General features: G+C 40.2%; 1 protein-coding gene across 1 annotated transcript in view; it reads left to right on the forward strand.

Annotated features, from left to right (window-relative positions):
- Nucleotides 1-19,850, forward strand: part of PIEZO2 (piezo type mechanosensitive ion channel component 2) — a 307,830-nt gene that overhangs the window by 138,189 nt on the left and 149,791 nt on the right. Inside the window, exon 4 of the mRNA XM_063130557.1 lies at nucleotides 8,608-8,650. Within this exon, the coding sequence (XP_062986627.1) occupies nucleotides 8,608-8,650 (43 nt within the window). The remainder of the gene's footprint in view (nucleotides 1-8,607; nucleotides 8,651-19,850) is intronic.

A 19,850-nucleotide genomic window follows, 5' to 3' on the forward strand; every position in this document is an offset into this window, starting at 1 on the left:
TGTAGGATGGGAAGCATTTCCTGTGCTTCCATTGAGATGTGGACTTGAGCCTTTCACCTCATAAATGAAGTTTGGACTCCAAAATCTCAATTCTTATTGGCAACAGTACCTTTCCTGACTGATCACTATTTCCCCCCCCTAGCACATTGGTTCAAAATAGCTTCATTCCTGTCGATTACATCTCCCTCTACTATCCTCTCAATTGTTTTAAGCTTTCTAAAGAATAGGATGAGGCAATATATAAATGTATCAACCAGAAGGGATTACTATTTTACTAGAAACATGGTGCAAGTGAATGGATCCTCTTTACCTGTTCAGTATGATGCCCTCCTGTCTTGGGATGGTTCTCCTCTTGTCTTGAGATTATTCTAAATCTAATTTGTTCTTCAAATATCATCAAGTATGAAAGATAAAACAATTGAAAATGTATTTAAGGAACTTCTTTGAAAGATTGTGATTCCCTGGAAGAATTAAACAATTTAGTGGAGGATGAAAAGTCTTTGAAAACTTATCATGCCAATGATTCATGCAAAGTCCACTGTGATATTGTTTTGTATTATGTTCTTCCCCTATAGTTGTACTGTGAAGTGGATAATTTTAGGTATTTCTTTTGACATATTTACTTTTCATTTGTGTTATCTGCAGACATATTAATGGAAATAACATCTATAAAAAGTTTTTTTTCTGACCGTGTAAAGCATACAAGACAAAATTCCTAAATAGTTTGAAGTATGAATTGTTGCTTGTTCGATCCTAATATAAGTTATTAATGTCTAGTAAAATTTAATTTATCTGTTTCCCACTGAACAAGAAGGGAACGGCCTTCCTGTCTAATCAGAGAAGAAAAGTGCTTAGCCCAGTTTGACCTAACCAAAGTTTCATAGCTCAGTTGGCCCATTCAGACTTCCAGTTAATTGCACCTATGACTTCACTTTTTGGTAAGATCATCACCTGCTGAGGTTTAGACTTACAGCAGCTTTTCCCCTCTGCAAGGGGACCCATTAAGATGGTCTGCCCCCAGTAGCTAATGAATCTGGATTGTTTCCAGAGGGCTCTGGGGAGATTTCTGGCTGATAGGGCTGGCTCTCCTGTTGAAACCCTGGTTGAGCTGTGGAATGTAGAAATGACCTCGGCTGTTGACATGATTGCTCCTGAGCGCCCTCTCCTGTGTAGAGCTCATATGGCTCTGTGGTATACCCTAGAGCTGAAAGTGATGAAACAAAATAGGAGATGGCTTGAGTGCAAATGGAGAAGAACTCCTAGTGGATATAGTCTGGCACCGGCCCTGCCTACAGTAAGGCATATGCAGGGGCAGTGAGGGCAGCAAGAAAACTATTTTGCTGCCACTATTGGATCATCAGTCTGCTGCCCAGTGGAGCTTTTCAGAGTTGTCCAGGGACTATTACATGCTGGCACCAAGGACATTGTAGAACCATCTGAGGCCCACTGTAATATATTTACTAGGCACTTGCAGAATAATTTTTTTGGCATCTGCCAGGACTTAGACTCTAGCGTTATAGCAGGTGAATCAAACGAGGTATCCAGAGTACAGCCTTGTCCTGTTTTCTTGGATGAGTTTCAGCTGGTACAGCTTGAGGACGTTGACAAGGTGCTTGGACAGGTTCTTGCAACCACCTCTGTACTGGATCCTTGCCCCTCCTGGCTAATTAAAGCTAGCAGGGATGGAACAGCCACCTGGGCCAGGGAAGTGATTAATGCCTCTCTGCGAGAGGGAGTGGTCCCAGGGCGTCTGAAAGAGGCGGTAGTGAGACCACTCCTGAAGAAATCTTCCCTGGACCCAGATTTCCTGAAGAAATCTTCCCTGGGCAAGGTCCTTGAGCTGGTGGTTGTGAGCCAGCTCCAGACACTCTTGGATGGGACTGATTATCTGGATCCATTTCAGTTGAGTTTCAAGCCTGGCTTTGGTACAGAAACAGCCTTAGTGACCATGTATGATGACCTATGTTGGGAGAAAGACAGGGGGAGTGTGGCTCTGTTGATTCTCCTTAATCTCTCAGTGGCTTTCAGTACCATCAACCATGGTATCCTTCGGGGATGACTGTCTGAGTTGGGAGTGGTAGGTACTGCATTGCAGTGGTTCTGCTCCTACTTGGTGGGTCGGCTCCAGAAGGTGGTGCTTGGGGAACATTGCTCGCCCCCTTGGATTCTCCAGTACAGGGTTCCACAGGGATCAATTTTGTCCCCCATGCTGTTCAACATCTACATGAATTTTGGAGTGCGTTGTCATTAGTACGCTGATGACACGCAGCTCTATTTCTCCTCATCTTCATCAGGTGAGGCTGTGGATGTGCTGAACAAGTGCCTGGCTGCAACAATGGACTGGATGAGGGCTAATAAACTGAAACTCAATCCAGGCAAGACTGAGATGCTGTTAGTGGGTGGCTCTTCTGACCGGATGGAGGGTGTTCAACCTGTTCTGGATGGGGTTACTCTCCCCCTGAAGGAGCAGGTTCGTAGCTTGGGGGTTCTAGAACCATCTCTGACGCTTGAGGCTCAGATGGCCTCAGTGGCACAGAGTGCCTTTTACCAACTTTGGTTGGTGGCCCAGCTACGCCCCTATCTGGACAGGGATAACCTGACTTCAGTTGTCTATGCTCCGGTAACTCCAGGTTAGATTACTGCAATGCACTCTATGTGGGGCTGCCTTTGAAGATGGTTCAGAAGCTGCAACTTGTGCAAAATGCAGCGGCCAGATTGATAACAGGGACCAAAAGGTTCAAACATATAAGTCTGACACTGGCCTACTTGCATTGGCTGCCTTGAATCTGAGGCCGATTCAAGGTGCTGGTTCTAACCTATAAAGCCTTACACAACTCAGAACCACAGTACCTGATGGAACGCCTTTCCTGACATGAACCTACCCGTACACTACATTCAACATCTAAAGTCCTTCTCCGGGTGCCTACTCCGAGGGAAGCTCGGAGGATGGCAACAATGGAGAGGGCCTTCTCGGTGGTGCCCCCCCAATTATGGAATGATCTCCCCAATGAGGCCCACCTGGTGCCAACGTTGCGATCTTTTCTGTGCCAGGTTAAAACTTTTCTCTTTTCCTAGGCATTTAGCAATATGTGACAAGCTTCATTAATCCTGAATCTGCTTTTATAGTTTATAAAGTTGTTTATAATAGTTTTTAGTTATATGTTTCTGTGTATTGTATGTTTTTGTAGTTTTAAATTTTATTTATTTATTTATTTATTACATTATTATACTGCCCAATAGCCGAAGCTCTCTGGGCGGTTCACAAAAATTAAAACCATAATAAAACAACCAACAGGTTAAAAGCACAAATACAAAATACAGTATAAACATTTTGTATATTGTTTTTAATTGTTTTAATCTTACATAAACCGCCCAGAGAGCTTTGGCTATGGGGTGGTATAAAAATGTAATAAAATAATAATAATAATAATGATGATGATGATGATGATAATAATAATAATAATGCAACCTAGAGAAAGGCTTTGATTTTTTTTCACTGGAAAAGGTATGAACAACAATGGCATGAGTAACAGATAACACCAGTATTTAATCTCTTGAAGACCATTTCATGGTGATTTTAGGAAGAGTTAAAATACTGAAAATGCTTTCACATGCCAAGAACTTCAAAGTCCTAAGAACTACTGTGCTTTCATTTGAAGCACAGTATCATCTTAGCTTGGTTTGATACTGTACTGGATACTTTTCAATCTCTAGCATTTCTTTCTTAGCGGTACCACATGTGGTTGTGAACCAGCTTCAGGAGTCCTTAGTTGAAATAGATTACTCCCTGTATACCAATTCTACCTGTGAACTCAGAACTGACAACTCACACATAGATCACAATCCCCTATCAGGCAACGGAAAGGATGTACGGTATATAGAGCAGGCAAGTAATGCAGTATTATGCATGTAATTCAGTTTGTGACTCAATGTCGCATTTACCAGGGATAAAATTTCCTTTTTAGATATATAAGGCATTTTAGATATATAAGGCATTTTTACAGCAGCTGTACCAGTTCATTCCTGGGCACAATTCAAAGTGTTGGTTATTACCTTTAAAAGCCCTAAATGGCTGTGTCCAGAATACTTAAAGAACCTTCTCCTCCCATATGAGTCCACCCACTTTTTAAGATCTACAAAGGTGTTCAAATGGTGGTGGGGCCATGATTGGTTTAGGATGTAGGAGACGGACCTCTCTGTGTCTGTGCCTAAACTGTGGAACTAACTTTTCCATTAAATTCTGTTGTTCCCCTCTGTCTTTTGATGAGGTCATTTTTGTAATTTTAATAGATCAAGCCCCTGTGTTTAAGTTTTTATCTGCTGCTCCTGATTGTTTTTTGAGGTTTTATAGTTGTTTACTTATATATTTTTGTTGGTATTTTACATTGTTTTAAACTGTCCTGAGCATTGTGACTGCAATAGAAGGGTAGGGTATGCATTTTCAAAAGATTAAAATAAAATAGGCCCTTGGTAGGCCTGGGTTTATAAAGTCTGGATTTATATGGTCTGTGGTAAATACATGGTGGCATCAGAGTGGTGTAGTGGACAGGAGGCAGAAGGACAAGTGGTACTACTCAACTGCGGCTATTAAGTATAAGTAGGAATTCCTGAAATATTCTGTGCTTCAGGCTCTCTTCATCAGTATATGTATTCAAGTTAATATAAAACAGAAATGTAGAAAACAGATGGGAATTATTAAGCAGCTAAGCAATGCAGAGCAAGTTCCTGAAACAAAACTTTAATTATAGGAATCATATATTTTAAGTACAGCGACCTAAAGGTTGGTGATATCATGCTGCTATATGAGGAGAATAAAAAGAGAAGTTAAACCAATGGCTGTTCAGATGATGATGAAGATGAAGATGATGATTTATTACATTTATATCCTGCCTTTTCCCCTCCAAGTAACCCAAGGCAGCATACATAATCCTCCTCCCCTCCATGTTATCCTCACAACAATAACCCTGTGAGGTAGGTTGGGCTTAGAGTCTGTGACTGGCCCAAAGTCACCCAGTGGGTTTCCATGGCTGAGCGGGGACTAGAACCCGGATCTCCCGACTCCCAGTCCAACACTTAGCCACTACTCTACACTGGCTCTCAGATCTAGAATCCAAATGTCTAGAGAAAATGGCAAGAAGTGAAGCAGATATGTTGATGGGAGGGGCTCCACTGCCATAATTACTATGTTTTGATTTGAAACGTTTACAAGGGAGTTAAACTAATGTAGGTTTTCCTTGGGGCTTTTCTTTTGTTTGTTTTTGCTAATGTTCTCCTAATGTTGTTAGTAGTATTCTGTCAAGATAATTCCTGTGCATTTGGGGACTGGGGATGGATCAGAAAGAGAGAGAAGGATGCTGTCTAAACATGCCTTTAGCAAATACGGCTTGTCTGATCAAGCAAGTGACAGCTGCATATGGAAGCAGATTTTTGCAAATAGATATCTTGGCAGGGTGGAGAAGGGGATAGAACCCACACAGGCTACACTGTGTGTATCAGTCCCCTGCACAGACACCTGCTATTTCAGGGTGTGTGCAGAGAGTGCTAAACAAATGTTCCAAGCTGTCAGTGTTGATAGTTTTGATTGCCTGGCTTGGGTGGAGAGACTGACTCAGGCTTCTACCCACCACAAATAGATGGTTGGTGATGTCCGAAGTCAAGAGCATCAATCATCAGTTTGACAGACATACTCATATACATTTTTGGACTGGGGTTATTATATTGAGATAAGAGAGGGCACCAGCAAAAAGGATGAAAAGAGAGGAGACCTTGAAGGTCCACTGAACATGTTTTACTAGGGTCAAACACATTTCAGTGCTTGCAACTCTTCTTCAAGGTCAAGTGGCTTAATTCAATCAAAAGATAACTAAAGTATTCTTTTATACAATATCAGATCAACTTTAAGCTGGAGCTAATAAATATTTTTCAGTGCATCTTTGAGCTCTCATCTTTCTTTATCCATTTATAATGATACATTGTAGAATTCTCTTAACACTATGTTGGTCCATAGTTACCAAAGCTCCCATCATACTTGACTCCATTTTATCCAAGTATGTTTATTTTCTAGCTTTAACTGAAACCTAGTGATCTATGTCTGATATGGTTAGCCTTGATGCACTGTCTTTGATTCCTGTTTATTTATTCAAAATACTTTCGGTAATTAATACAGAAGCATATCTATAGCGATCATAATGATATTGCAATTTGTATTCCAGTATTGTATCCTATTTTGACCATGTTTAAAACTTTAATCAGACATTTATTGAGTGTAAACAGGACTGCAAATTTCCAATGCTTTTCATATATAATATTGTAGTCTGGTAAAAAGCCAATGGTTATTCTCCACATGATCCAGTAAGACAAAGGAACCATTCTAGAGGTAACCCCAGTAGCTTGAGAACCAATGGTCATAATTTGGTACCAGTAAAATTAAACATGATTACATAACCAACAAAAATGAGACTGCACAAAAAAGCATGTTATGCTGACCACTTCCAGAACTTCACTCTATCTTTGCCAAATATTTTGTTTAACCTTGCTGCAGCCACATACCAGTGATACATCATTTTGTACTGAATGTCCTGTATACCATAAGAAACTGAGGACATTATTTTAATAGGACTATAAACTCTGGACCCAATGCAGTATGAAATGATAATTCTGAAATGTATTCCCCCCCCCCAATTATTTTTTTAAAATTGGCAGTTGAATCTTACTTCAATCCTGGCAACGGGATAGTGTCTATCAACACATCTGTGGGAAGCAGGCTAATTTAGGGGAGCAGTGCAGTCCTTGTGCAACACACAGCTCTGTCCTCCAAGAGAGAGGAATGGCTGGTGGGGATAGTTCATGTCAGAAAGAACAGCTGGAGCATTGCCATGGTTACTTTCCAGCAACAACCGCTTTAAGGTAGTTGCCTCACTTTGCCTAATGGTAGTAGGTTCAGCTTTGAGGATTTGCATGTTGCAAGTTTACTCATCATAAAACTATTTCATATTGTCATTCTTGAAAATATACTTGGAAATGTTGGAACTGGGAGTGGTAGGGAGGAAAATCAGTGACTGTTCTGGTTCTTACTACTCCATAGATAATAAAGTTATCCTTCAACACAAACTCTGGCCTTAGCTAGACCTAAGGTTTATCCCGGGATCGTCTCAGGGTCATCCCTGCCTTCTCCCGGGATATCCTGTGTGTCATTTACATGAACAGGGATGACCCTGGGATAAACCTTAGGTCTAGCAAAGGCCTCTGTGTGTGCAGACTTGTGCTTTTCTCAATCAGGAAAAACAACAACAACCCATCTATTATTTGAATTAAACATATAAGTCTGTAAATCCAGGAAACTCACTGATGTTTGGGCTGCTTGTTTGTTTTTCTTTCTTTTTCTTTGAACGTACATACCTAGACAGTACCCTGAATATGTAGAAAATACTATCAATTTTCCGAGATCCCGTATCATTTCCAAATTGATAGGCAATAAACCACCTAAGTTAGGGAAATGATACCTATTGAACTGTGGATACAGTCCCACACAGTCATTGCATTATTATTTTTCTCATCAATATTTCAAGAGTCTTTGGAGAAAAAGGAAAAAGGTACATGAAACTACTGTAGCCAAAATTGGCAGTTTAGTTCAAATCAATTATTGGGTTCACTAGTTATTAGCTGAAGTTAAATCTAATTCTTATTTAATTATTCCACAGTAAAAGGTTTTTGGGTGTTAATTTTTCTTGATTTTGTGTGTGTGTCTAAAGTGAATGTCTAAGGGACAAATAACCCCCTTTAAACTGTTACCACCATCATCCCTACACTGAACCCAACCTATTTTACATCACCACAGCAATGTGGGCTTATGTATATATGCCTCATCTGTACATATACCCAAGTTCAAATGACAAGGATGTTTAAAGCTGCAATCCTAAACACTCTCTCTTGGGAGTCTGAATGCCCTTATGTAAATCCTCTTGTGTGTGTCCCCTTTCCTTCCAAGTAAACATGTATAGAATTGTACTGTAAAAAGTTCCTTACAATTCAGTGTGGAAGGAAAACAGAGAAAAGGGTAATAATAATTAAACATGGAGGAGTTCAAAATTCAGGAGTACTCATTTATCTTTTTGCAGTGATGCCAAAATCACACCATTTTGAAAAGAAAACATAAGGATTTAAAAGTAAATAGTTTGTAGTGTCCTGCTACTTTGCTATGAGGCTAACTTCATATAAACTGAGATGTTGAAGAAGTACATATCTTGGTCAGTTCTCCACAGAACTGAGTACTCCTGTTGCCCTGGTACTGTGGGTGCTGCTCCCTTCTTGTGTCCAGGACGATGCAGGAGAAGTTACTTTTCCCCATAGCAGTGTTGACTCTGCTTAACTTTGGCATGGGGAACGAGTCACACCATGAGCCCATCACTACAACTGCATAGACGTGGTCTTCTCCCATGTCCAAGTACCATGCAAAGGACTTGCCTTGTGCAATTTCCATGCTGCAAGAGTGATATGAGTATCCAGCTTAAGTACCAGTTCCCAATTAAAAGTTGATAGGTGAATGGAAAATGAAAGCAACCTAGCACTGGAAAAAGATTTTAATATGTGTCCTCCATTTTTCTACAGGTTTGACATGGGAAAAAACACTACGGCAAATTGGATTTGAAAGGTAAGCACTAAGTTGATGGTTCTCCTCCTATATGCAAACTGAGTCTTCAAATTGAGAAAGAAAGAAAAAACATAAACTCAGATTTATTTTCAACACTATTGGTAATTTTATTTATTTATTTATTTATTTATTAGATTTCTATACCACCCAATAGCCGGAGCTCTCTGGGCGGTTCACAAATATATATTTAGAAATTAAAATTATATTGACTTTACATATAAATTAGATTTTATTTAGATTTTTAAACATGCCCTAACTCTGAATTCCTGATTCTGATATCACAGGAAGACATGGTTAACTAAAAGTGGAAGTGAAATCTTCCAAACTTCTCTTTGTCTATGTGGGAGGAGAAGAGGGGAGCATGCATGAACCTGGGAGGAGACTAGGCTCATTCACATGATGTAAACCATGCTTTAGTGTCATGTCTGAAGTCAGCTAACAGGGGCTGGACCTCTTCTGCCTTTCCTCTAATTTGACCACTGGTTCTTTTACGCACTTAATGTTGACTTTTGGTAACAAAGCTTTGCTGAAAATGCTTTTTCATGTGTCCTTCCTGTTTTTACATGTTATAAAGGACACAGGAAGTTGCATTATGACGGGGTATAGGGAAACAAGTAGTCTGTGATGTATGTAGGATAAGCAGTAACTTGAATTCTGTTCAGAAGCCTCTAAAAAGCCAGTACTAGTTTGATGGGAAGGCTGCAAATTTTTTATGCTAGATTTATCTTCCAAAACATCTTAAACGACAAACACGTGCTATGTACTGCAGGAGTTCTTTGATAATAAACCGAAAGGACAGGTTGCAGCCTTATCACCAGATATAATCGATGGCAAAGAAATGTTACAGAGAATGTAAGAAAGGCTTGTCAAAGCATACACATAGGGCCTGTTCAGATGACATGCTAAGCAATGGTTAGGCCACTAACCCTTTTGTGGCAAATGGTTAGTGAGCATGTTTAAACTGTGGTTGTATAGCCACCATGGTGAGGAATGATTCACACGACATGCTAAGTCATGATTCACACGACACACTAAGCCATAATGTTTAGCTCAAAATGCTTAACCACTGTGGCTTAGCATGTCATCTGCACAGGGTCATTGAAAGTTGAGTGGAAGCCCCTGATAAAAGAATAACTGTTCTGAAACATGTTGAGCTTAATAATTTTAGGTACTTTGAGAATGTTTTCTCTCCTGTTTTTATGTTAAATTCAGTGCCTTTCCTATGTGCTGGTTTGTGGCAAGCAGATCTAGATTATGTTCCAAGGATAGCTAAAGTCCAGGAATAATGTTGGGTTAGAGGGAAATTGTATGTTCATTTTTATAGCACATTTACTTAGAAGTTCCACTTTGTCCATGGGGCTTGCTCCCAAATAAATGTGTTTAGGGTTTTAGCTTGAATGTATCTTTAAGTTCATGTTGAGTTTATTCATTAACATTATACCATTGAGCTTGTTTGGACTTTCCTTAAACCACTGTGTATATGTGACTAAGTGGCCTGATCACATGACTCTACCACCCAGCAAGCATTTAAATATTTGTGTACTTCATTTGGATGACTCAGCTATTTTGTTTCTTACTTCTGATAAGAGCTGAGTTTGTAAATCTCATAAAAGTAGAGAGGATGGCCAGGATTTGTTCTTTGACTGATCTCTTCAGGCTCAATACAGATTAAAAATACAGTATTTGACATAGATATGGCACATGGTAAGGAAGAACTGAGATGGCTGAATGCTAGATGAATGTGACAAACCAAAACTTGCAGTTCAAAATCCAAGCAAGAGTTGAATAAAGAAGAGTCTAGACAGCAGGAGGAGGACTACTCGAATGGATCTGAGCTTGTGCGAAAGGCTCTCTTCACATACTGGGATATGTTTTGATGCAGTAATGCTCTGTTTTGAATCTATGGCCTTAGCTAGACCTAAGGTTATCCCAGGGTCATCCCTGCCTGCTCCTGGGATATCCTGTGTGTCATTTACATGAACAGGGATGACCCCGGGACAATCCCGGGATAAACCTTAAGTCTAGCTAAGACCTAAATTTTATATTCCAAAGAGGCTGCTGACAGTGATCAACAAGTTACACTAACTACACAAGTTGGATTGTCCATTTTAACAAACTTGAATGACCAGGTCAATAGCCCTGCTTACTTATAGAGCAAGATTCATATTGCTCCAACTAGGTCCTTCCATTCATTAGCAAATTTCAGAAATCTGGATAGATTTAATGTTAGAAATGCAAACAGATTTGTGAGTGCTTCAGGTGTGTGTTTCAGAAAACTAGTGCAAGAGATGTATATGAAACTGACCAGTAATATTTGATGACCTAGTTTTAATTTTCTGGGTATAATTTCAAGGCCCTCTCAAAATGTTGATTGGAAATGGAGGCTAAAACATTTTTAATGTTCAGGCATGACTGTGTGCACAGGTTCAGGCAAGACTTCAAATTTGCTTCCAAAGTAGGATTGGCACCCTGAAAATGTCTCTGTTTACTGTCATAATTAATGTATTTTTGTTCCCTGCTTTTCCTTCCAACCTGGAAGCCCAAAGTGGCAAACAATAAAATGACAAAAGAAATTCAACAATATCAAAACAAAATAATCAACATGAAGAATATTTAACAATTAAAACATGACAATAACTAGTCAGTAAAGTTTCAACTCAATACCTTAAGAGAAAAATACTAACAATTGAAGTAACAAGTAATGCCAAATTCATAAACATTAATACATTCCTACAGTATGAACATTTCAATAAGTATTCAGCTAACTTTCCAATATTTGGGTTTAAATGTTTAGAAGTTGTAAATATGTGCTTACTGTCAATTTTGTTTATACACATTATCCATTTCTAGAGCTCCAGATGTGTATACAAGTGTATTAAAATATAAATTATGGTTGTTGGTTTAATATTTTGCTTATGGTATGTAAAGTCGGTTTCCGAAATAAGGTACACCTTGAATGAAGCAACATTCATAAATGTGTTAGATGTTATCAGAAACTGGGCCAAAGAGCTGGTATTCCTCCCACCTCTGAAGGAAACATCAGTCAGGATGATCTGTCTTTAAATCTGATAGGCAATTATGAAGCATCCATAGATCAGTGCAGCTAGTCGACGAGGATGCTATCCAAAGAGAAAACATGAAGTGTACCAGGAATCAGTAGGAACTCAACTGTGAAAAAAGGGCAGAATTCAGCACTTTCAAGCTTTTTTAAGCTGGCTAGCCAAATAAGCAAGCATGAGGGGGAATCCCTGTTGACAAGTATCTTGGTCCCAGTGCCAAAGCATCAAGGTGTCATGTTTCCCAAAACCTCCCACTTTATTGGGAGACAGTAAAGAGGTCTGCCACATAATCCACAAAGCTTTATTCAGGCTCTCAGGGAACAAATTTGTTCCGTTGTGGCCAAAGTAGCTGATTTAGAAAAATGGAGAGAGGCAGAGAGTTTGGTGGAAGAGGCCTATGGGGATATGAGAACGGCTCTCAGGGTGACAGCGTCTCTGCTGTCAAGGTGAATAAAGGTCTCAGGGAAGGAGGGCGTTGCTCTGAGGTAGAGCAAAGTCTTCCTTTAAAAGGGACTCCTGGGGGGACGAACAGATATCTTCTTGCTCCAAGGATATGTCTCTAAGTGGCAAGGAGCTACTGGAATTGAGTGATTCAGTTATTAGAGACATTGTTAACTGGATTGGTGATGTGCAGTATCTTGCCTGCCTGGTATGAGGGTTGTGAAAATACATGTTATCTAGATAGCCTGATAGATAACCAGTCTGCATGCATTTCAATATTAATAGTATAGGGAAATGTTGTGAAGTCCTGAAAGCCAAATGGTGGACAATCTGTTGTAGATTCCTCAAGTGAATTGTGTTCCCATTCAAACATGAGGCTGGGAAGTGCAGATCAAGTGAGTTTACCTACGAAATTGGACCCAATATTCCTAGTTGAAATTTGAGCAGCTGAGCAACTAAGGAAAAAGAACACTCTATTTTACAAGGTCATTTCAAAGTGGCTAAAATGAACAGGGAGAAATGTAAAACCCAGAAGTTCTAACTCATGGGATTACAGTTGTGTAAATACAGCTCCATTAAAATACTGGTGTCCTGGGGGAGCTCACGCAGCACAGGGGGGCAGCAAGGCATGCTGGTCATTACAGCTCCAAAGAGAGCTCCTAGCAAGCAACCTGGGGCGTGTCTACATGGGATATTTATTCTGTTGTGGCTGCACCATTTCACACCTTTATGATGCAACCACCAATTCACAGCCACTTGAAGGTATCTGTCCCGAGGCTGCACATTTTGGTAGTGCCGTTTTACCGCATAGTTTAACTTTGCTCTGCCATCACCATGGTTCTCTCTGTGTGTGCCATTCGTGAAGTGTATGTGACTTAGGACTGTGGGTGTACTTTGGGCACTGATTGGTGGAAGGGAAAGTCATGTGGGGGGAGAACAGAAGTCTAATGATGTCTTCTTGGAAGTAAGTCATTGCCTTCAATTGGTACTTTGGGAGTATAGGAGCAAAGAAGTCCGGAGAATTCCTTTGCTGGGTTTTGTTTTGTTTTGTTAAAAACTGCTTTGTTGGGAACGTAGGCTCAATTGCTGCCTCTTGTATTAAATATTCATTGAGTGCTGGGTAATCATGCTTACTCTGAAGTAGGTCTACATTGCCCAGCTATGATGGAGCTGGAGCTGAATTGAGTCCTGTTATGCAGCAACTCCCCCTTCGAGGCCCAGATCAAATACCTTGGTAATGTTTCTAAGTGATTATTATTATTATTTTATTTGTTTTATTTATTGCATTTTTATACTGCCCAATAGCCAAAGCTCCCTGGGCAGTTAGGCCACATGGGGAGAGAAAAACCCTCACTGGGTGTATGTGTGTGTCTTGGTCAGAAACCTCAATCACACATCTCCTATCCAATTTGGGAATTATTATTGGGAATTATTATCCGAAGAGCTTTTACAGAGTCAAAAAGAGAACAGAGAATACATAAAACAGAAACCAACCAACCTAAGCTGTTAAACTATCTAACTTGCACAGACTCTAAACTTACTCCCCTATGACAATCACTGGGGAATTATTTATTTATCTATCTATCTATCTATCTATCTATCTATCTATCTATCTATCTATCTCTGGGTGGTTCACAAAAGTTTAAACCATCAATTCAAAGTATAAAACAAACAACAGTATAAAAATACAATATAAAACCACAACTAGAATAAAATTGAGCAGCAATTCACAGATTTATACAGATTTAAAACAGCAAAATTTAAAGACTATTATTATTTTTATTTATTTATTTATCACATTTCTACCTCTCATATCTGAACCCTGATGTCTGGAGGGGAGCCAGGGTCCAGAACAATAACATATCCTGTTACCAACAGACCAGTCTCAAAGGAGCAGGAACTCTACATCCCTTTATCATTGCTAGTGGGCGGGGATGAGTTGACTAACTTTAGGAGAAATCCAGATGTGGGGCTAGTGGATTTCATTAAGGACCCTGTACCTTGTCCGCCATAATTCAAGCACTACAGACCTGGGCCAGATCTACACCAAGCAGGATATGACACTTTGAAAATGGTTTGAAAACTATATATGGAGTGTGTCCTGGGCCCCAGTATTTGTCACTACTGTTATAAGCCATTTAAAAGCAGTAGTGTAGATCCTGCCCTAATGGAATTAAGAAAATGCTTCTTCTTTGCTGAATCCCAGTGGAAAGGAAGTCCCACAGTTTCAAGACATCCACCAATTGGAAATGATTCAAATCTTTTCAATTAAGAGTTCTTGTCATGTGATATACTCCCAGGTAATGTGTATACTTCAAATATGTAACAGAAGCTTTCTGTGTACTTGAATGGCATTAAGTGACCTGAATTGCTAAACCTTAAGTGTGAACCAATACTTTTCCTGACAGTTTCAAAGAATACAGAAAATTGCAAAAGAAATAGCATCAATATTATAAATGTGCATCCTTTCCATCCAGCTGTGTTCTGGTTACATTTATAGTCAATCTACACAAATTAATTATTTACAGATTAAAATGAGCCTCTCTCTCAGCATATTTACTTTATTCCCTTCTGCTCAAAAGCATAGTATGACTGTCTGAGCCAGATGTGGGAAACTGATGGTCCTTATGCAGAACTCAGGGTTGTTGCATGCAGTCTGCCGGTGCTTTAGCCGTCTCCCCAAATTGCCCTCCCCGCTCCTGCTGCCACACCTCTCTGTCTGTACCTCTGTTCCCTGGGGCCTAAAATGGGCTCTTTTGCTGCTTTAGCCCTCTGTACTCTGTTTATCTCTCAACTCATTCTTGAGAAGGAAACCATGGAGAATGGATAATATGTTTCTTGAAAGACAAACCATGAATGGAATATAGCCAGCTACAGTGGTGCAAGACACTCTATCCCTCCGTGGTTTCTCTCTCTCAAAAATCTTATTTTTGAGAGAGAAACCATGGAATAAAGTGGGCTACAGCAGCCTCCTCACTTAGCAAGAAGAGAAAATCTTTCCCTTCTCAGAGTAGTGATGAGGGGAAACTTTTACCCCCCCCCCCACACTAATAACTTGAGGAAGATCCCTCATCAAGGGCAAGATGTTGTGTGTGTTGTGTGTGAAGTCTGTATGGCAGGCAAGGGGGTGATGGTTCTGTCTGATGGTGTGCGAGAGATGGTTTGTATGTGCATATGTGTGTGCATATGTTTGTATGAGAAAAAATGAGTGAGGGGGAAGCTATGTGTGTTTGTGTATGTTTGCATGCGAATGTGTGTGAGAAAAAGGGGCGAGAAGTATTCTAGGCTCCACCCACCACAGGTTCTGGCCACAACTGTGGCGTTACACTCCACAAGTCAGTTACCTAATGTATAACTACAATTTGTAAGTCTATTGTGTTCAGAATGTTGACCTGAGTGGGTGGAGATTGACTATCTTAGGAGCGGGGAGGAGGATATATAAGGGAATGCCTGAGGTGATAACGGTGTTTTTAAAGTACTTTGGTTTGAGAGGAGAATTGGAGGAACAGGGTAAAGAGGGTTGTCTTTTGAGTGTAGTGTGCAGATAGATGTTGTATATTAAACAATCCTGATAATAAAGAAAGTTCAAGAGTGAAGGTGTGAGAGAAAGGAAAGTATGTATGAGAAGAGAGAAAAGACTGGATGAGAAGTTTTAACAAGGGTCTGAAAAGTTTTATTATGAAACAAAGTTTGTGAACATTGAAATAATTTTTTATTCAGTTTGTTTTACTACCACAAAAAATCCCATGTGTCTCCTTGGCATTTATCATGTGCAGTTATATACATATAACACCCGTTCTGACATTAATTCACCATCAGCACATATAATTCACAGCACATTATTTTATTCCTGAAATTATTCCTGTTTAACCCCTTTCTCCACATAGTTTGTAGAAAGGTGGTGTTTGTCCCTCATAAAGTGGTGGTGCTTAGCTTGAGCAGGGAGTGTCCATGGACAGGCCTGTTGTAAAGAGCCTGTGTCGTGGCACAACAGCCACTGCTGGCATGTGACCTCACACATGCTTTCCATCCCGAAGGTAAAATACCCACAACTGTTAGCATAGTAAAATATTGGGTTTGGCTACTTTTGCATATGAAGTCGAGGGCATCTCATCTTTTGAGTGTTGAAGGGTAATAGAAAGAAATATCTGCTCCCTCAACTCCCATTTGCACTAACTTCAGGGAATCTTTATATTTAAATATGTCATGTATACTGACTTCCCCTTGTTTAAATTAGGATGTTTTTAAACCGATTGAGTTATATCCTGGCAAATTTATACACAGATGAGTCATGAGGCCATTCAGTGTTACAGATGCTGCACAATCATAGGATAATTAAAAGGGACATGTAAAGCGATTTTGTGGATGAAAAAATTTCAGAGGACATCAGGAAGAACTTCTGATGGGTTATAATGTTTACAGCAAGTGGGATTATAAGAATATAAACAGGAAGGACATCAGAACCCTTCTAAAACTTCCTTTGTAGAAAAATCTTTCACCCATTTGAATGATGTGGGAAGTGGTGTTTTGCTGGCAAGTTCTTTCTCTTTTTCTCTACACTCCTGCAAAGTTGGTGAAAAGTCATACATTTACATTTCTTTGTAAGGAGAGAGCAAAGCAAAGAGCCTTGTTTCTACAATTCATATTTATTGGCCCGGTTCACACTGCAGGCAGCAACCAAAAGTATGACCTGCTGGTACTCCCATGCTCCTGTTGATTGTAGCTAAACAGTCTGCTGTGAATCACTCTGCCCTCCATGCAATGCTGGATGTACAAGGGCAGCTTATTCCCACAACTGCAATCTCATGTTAACAGGATGCTTTACCTGGGGAAACAGGTTAAACCCATACAGAGTGTGTGCATTACTCGTTTTCTGTGTATCTGTATTTGAATGCCTCATCAAGCTGCAGTATTTCCTTCTGCAAAGTAGTTGATTGTCAACTTAGAATCATAGAATAGTAGAGTTGAAAGGGGCCTATAAGGCCATCAAGTCCAACCCCCTGCTCAATGCAGGAATCCACCCTAAAGCATACCTGACAGATGGTTGTCCAGTTGCCTCTTGAATTTATTTATTTTAATTTTATTTATTTATTGCATTTTTATACCGCCCAACAGCTGAAGCTCCCTGGGCGGTTCACAGGGAGGTTGAATGCCTCTAGTGTGGGAGAGCCCACCAACTCCCTAGGTAACTGGTTCCATTGCTGTACTGCTCTGACAGTGAGGAAGTTTTTCTTGATGCCTGGCCGGAATCTGGCTTCCTGTAATTTAAGCCCATTATTCCGTGTCCTGCACTCTGGGATAGGGTGACCATATGAAAAGGAGGACAGGGCTCCTGTATCTTTAACAGTTGTATTGAAAAGAAAATTTCAACAGGTGTCATTTATATGCATGTAGCACCTGATAAAATTCCCTCTTCATCACAACAGTTAAAGCTGCAGGAGTCCTGCCCTCTTTTTTATCTGGTCACACTAGGCAGGGCTCCTGCAGCTTTAACTGTTGTGATGAAGAGAGAATTTCACCAGGTGCTGCATGGATACAAATGACACCTGCTGAAATTCCCTTTTCTATGCAACTGTTAAAGATACAGGAGCCCTGTCCTCCTTTTCATATGGTCACCCTACTCTGGGATGATCGAGAAGAGATCCTGGCCCTCCTCTTTGTGACAACCTTTTAAGTATTTGAAGAGTGCTATCATGTCTCCCCTCAATCTTCTCTTCTCCAGGCTAAACTTGCCCAGTTGTTTCAGTCTCTCTTCATAGGGCTTTGTTTCCAGACCTCTGATCATCCTGGTTGCCCTCTGAACAAGCTCCAGCTTGTCTGCAGCCTTGGAAGCATTTGCTTTGGCAATCAGCTTTTTCCCCCTTCAGAAGGTGAAAGGAAGCACATGGCACTACAGTTGCCTTTTCCTATTAGTGTCACCATGCACCTGTTTGCCAAGGTAGATACAATGCTCACACCTACTTGGATTGTCAGGCGTTTGGCATTGGGAGCAGACAGCAAGGCAGTGCATCTCCCCCTCACAAACAGGTCCCTGCTAATATAAAAGTAAAGTTTTTGTCATTATAATTTGATTTCTTTGGGATACAGAACTTGCTTAGAGAGGGGCCTCTGTTCAAGAATATATATAAAAAAATAAAATAAAGCTGGACATTGTATATTTGTACAATGAATACAATTCAAGGAATTTTCTGTGTTCTTGTATTCAAGTCAGCTAATATTTTTTGACATTAGTAGTTTAAACATAGTACATAAGTTGCCAAGTGAAACAGAAATATTAGCTCTTGGGAAATGCTAGCTTAACAGCCCAGATTCATGATGCATCGTTTTAGATGACATAAAGAAATGTTTCTGCCAAGACAGCTACAGCATGTCTAAGGACAAAAACCTTGGCGTTCAAGATGTGTCACTTATGTTGTGCATGTCACTGCACTTCTAGATGTTGCAAAACGGCCCATAACTTGTTTCTCTGACAGTGAGCTCTTACTACAATACAATACCCTTCTTTTAAGTCAGGGTGGGCAACTTATGGCCCTCCAGAACTTTTGGCTCATGGCTTCCATCAGACCTACCTGGCATAGCTAGTGGTGAGGGATCATGGGAGGCCAAGACATGTCCACCCCTGTTTTAAGGAGTCAGGTTTATGAAGGCAGTTTTTAACTACTGGAAGAAAATTAAATTCAGCTCTTCATTTGTGGGAGCATTCCCTTGGCTTCATATTGTTTGTGTGTGGCATTTGTATTTTCAGAGGTGCGGCAACAGACTTGAATGTATGTAACACAGCCAGTGCTACAAAGAAAATGTAACTGCAGTGTCATGCAGTGGATGAGTTTCAACCGGAGTGGTGCTGGCCTCTTTAAAAGAGGCGGTAATTAGACCACTCCTGAAGAAGCCTAACCTGGACCCGGAGGATGTTAACAACTACAGGCCGGTGGCTAATATCCCTTTCCTGGGCAAGGTGCTTGAGCGGGTGGTTGCAGGACAACTCCAGGCACTCTTGAATGAAACGGATTATCTAGATCCATTTCAATCGGGTGTCAGGCCTGGTTTTGGAGCGGAAACTGCCTTGGTCGCCCTGTGGGATGAGCTTTGCCAGGAGAGGGGCAGGGTGTGGAATGAGCTCCCTAAGGAGGTTTGCTTGGCACCTACATTATATGCTTTTAGACGCCAGGTGAAGACCTTTTTATTCTCCCAGCATTTTAAGAGTCTATAAATAAATTTTAACTTGGTGTTTTAAATTTGTAATTTTGCATTGCTGCTGTTTTTATCTGGTTGAGCTTTTATATTGTATTTTATAGTATGGTTTTATACTGTTGTTTTATACTTTGAATGTTTTTAATTTTTGTGAACCGCCCAGAGAGCTCCGGCTATTGGGCGGTATAGAAATGAAATAAATAAATAAATAAAATGCTGAATGTCAGTTACAAACCTTTTTAGTAGCTCTGCAAGTATATATAAGCCAAATAAAAAGTAATTTTAAAAAGTGCCCCACCATATCCTATCTCCCTGCTATACTAATTCTGATAGAGGTGACTTGTCTTCAATCAGCCAGCCTACATGGCGACACCAAATTGACAGTCTTGGTTAAATAGCAAGGTCATCATATGACCAGAGTTAATGAAGTGACAGTAGCTTCATTAAATACTTATTTAATTCAACAGCTGATCAGGTGCAGCTGGTACATTTAAGTAATTAAGAGATTA

The sequence above is a fragment of the Elgaria multicarinata genome, chromosome 7, assembly GCF_023053635.1.
Source record: "Elgaria multicarinata webbii isolate HBS135686 ecotype San Diego chromosome 7, rElgMul1.1.pri, whole genome shotgun sequence".
Classification (NCBI taxonomy): Eukaryota; Metazoa; Chordata; class Lepidosauria; order Squamata; family Anguidae; genus Elgaria; species Elgaria multicarinata.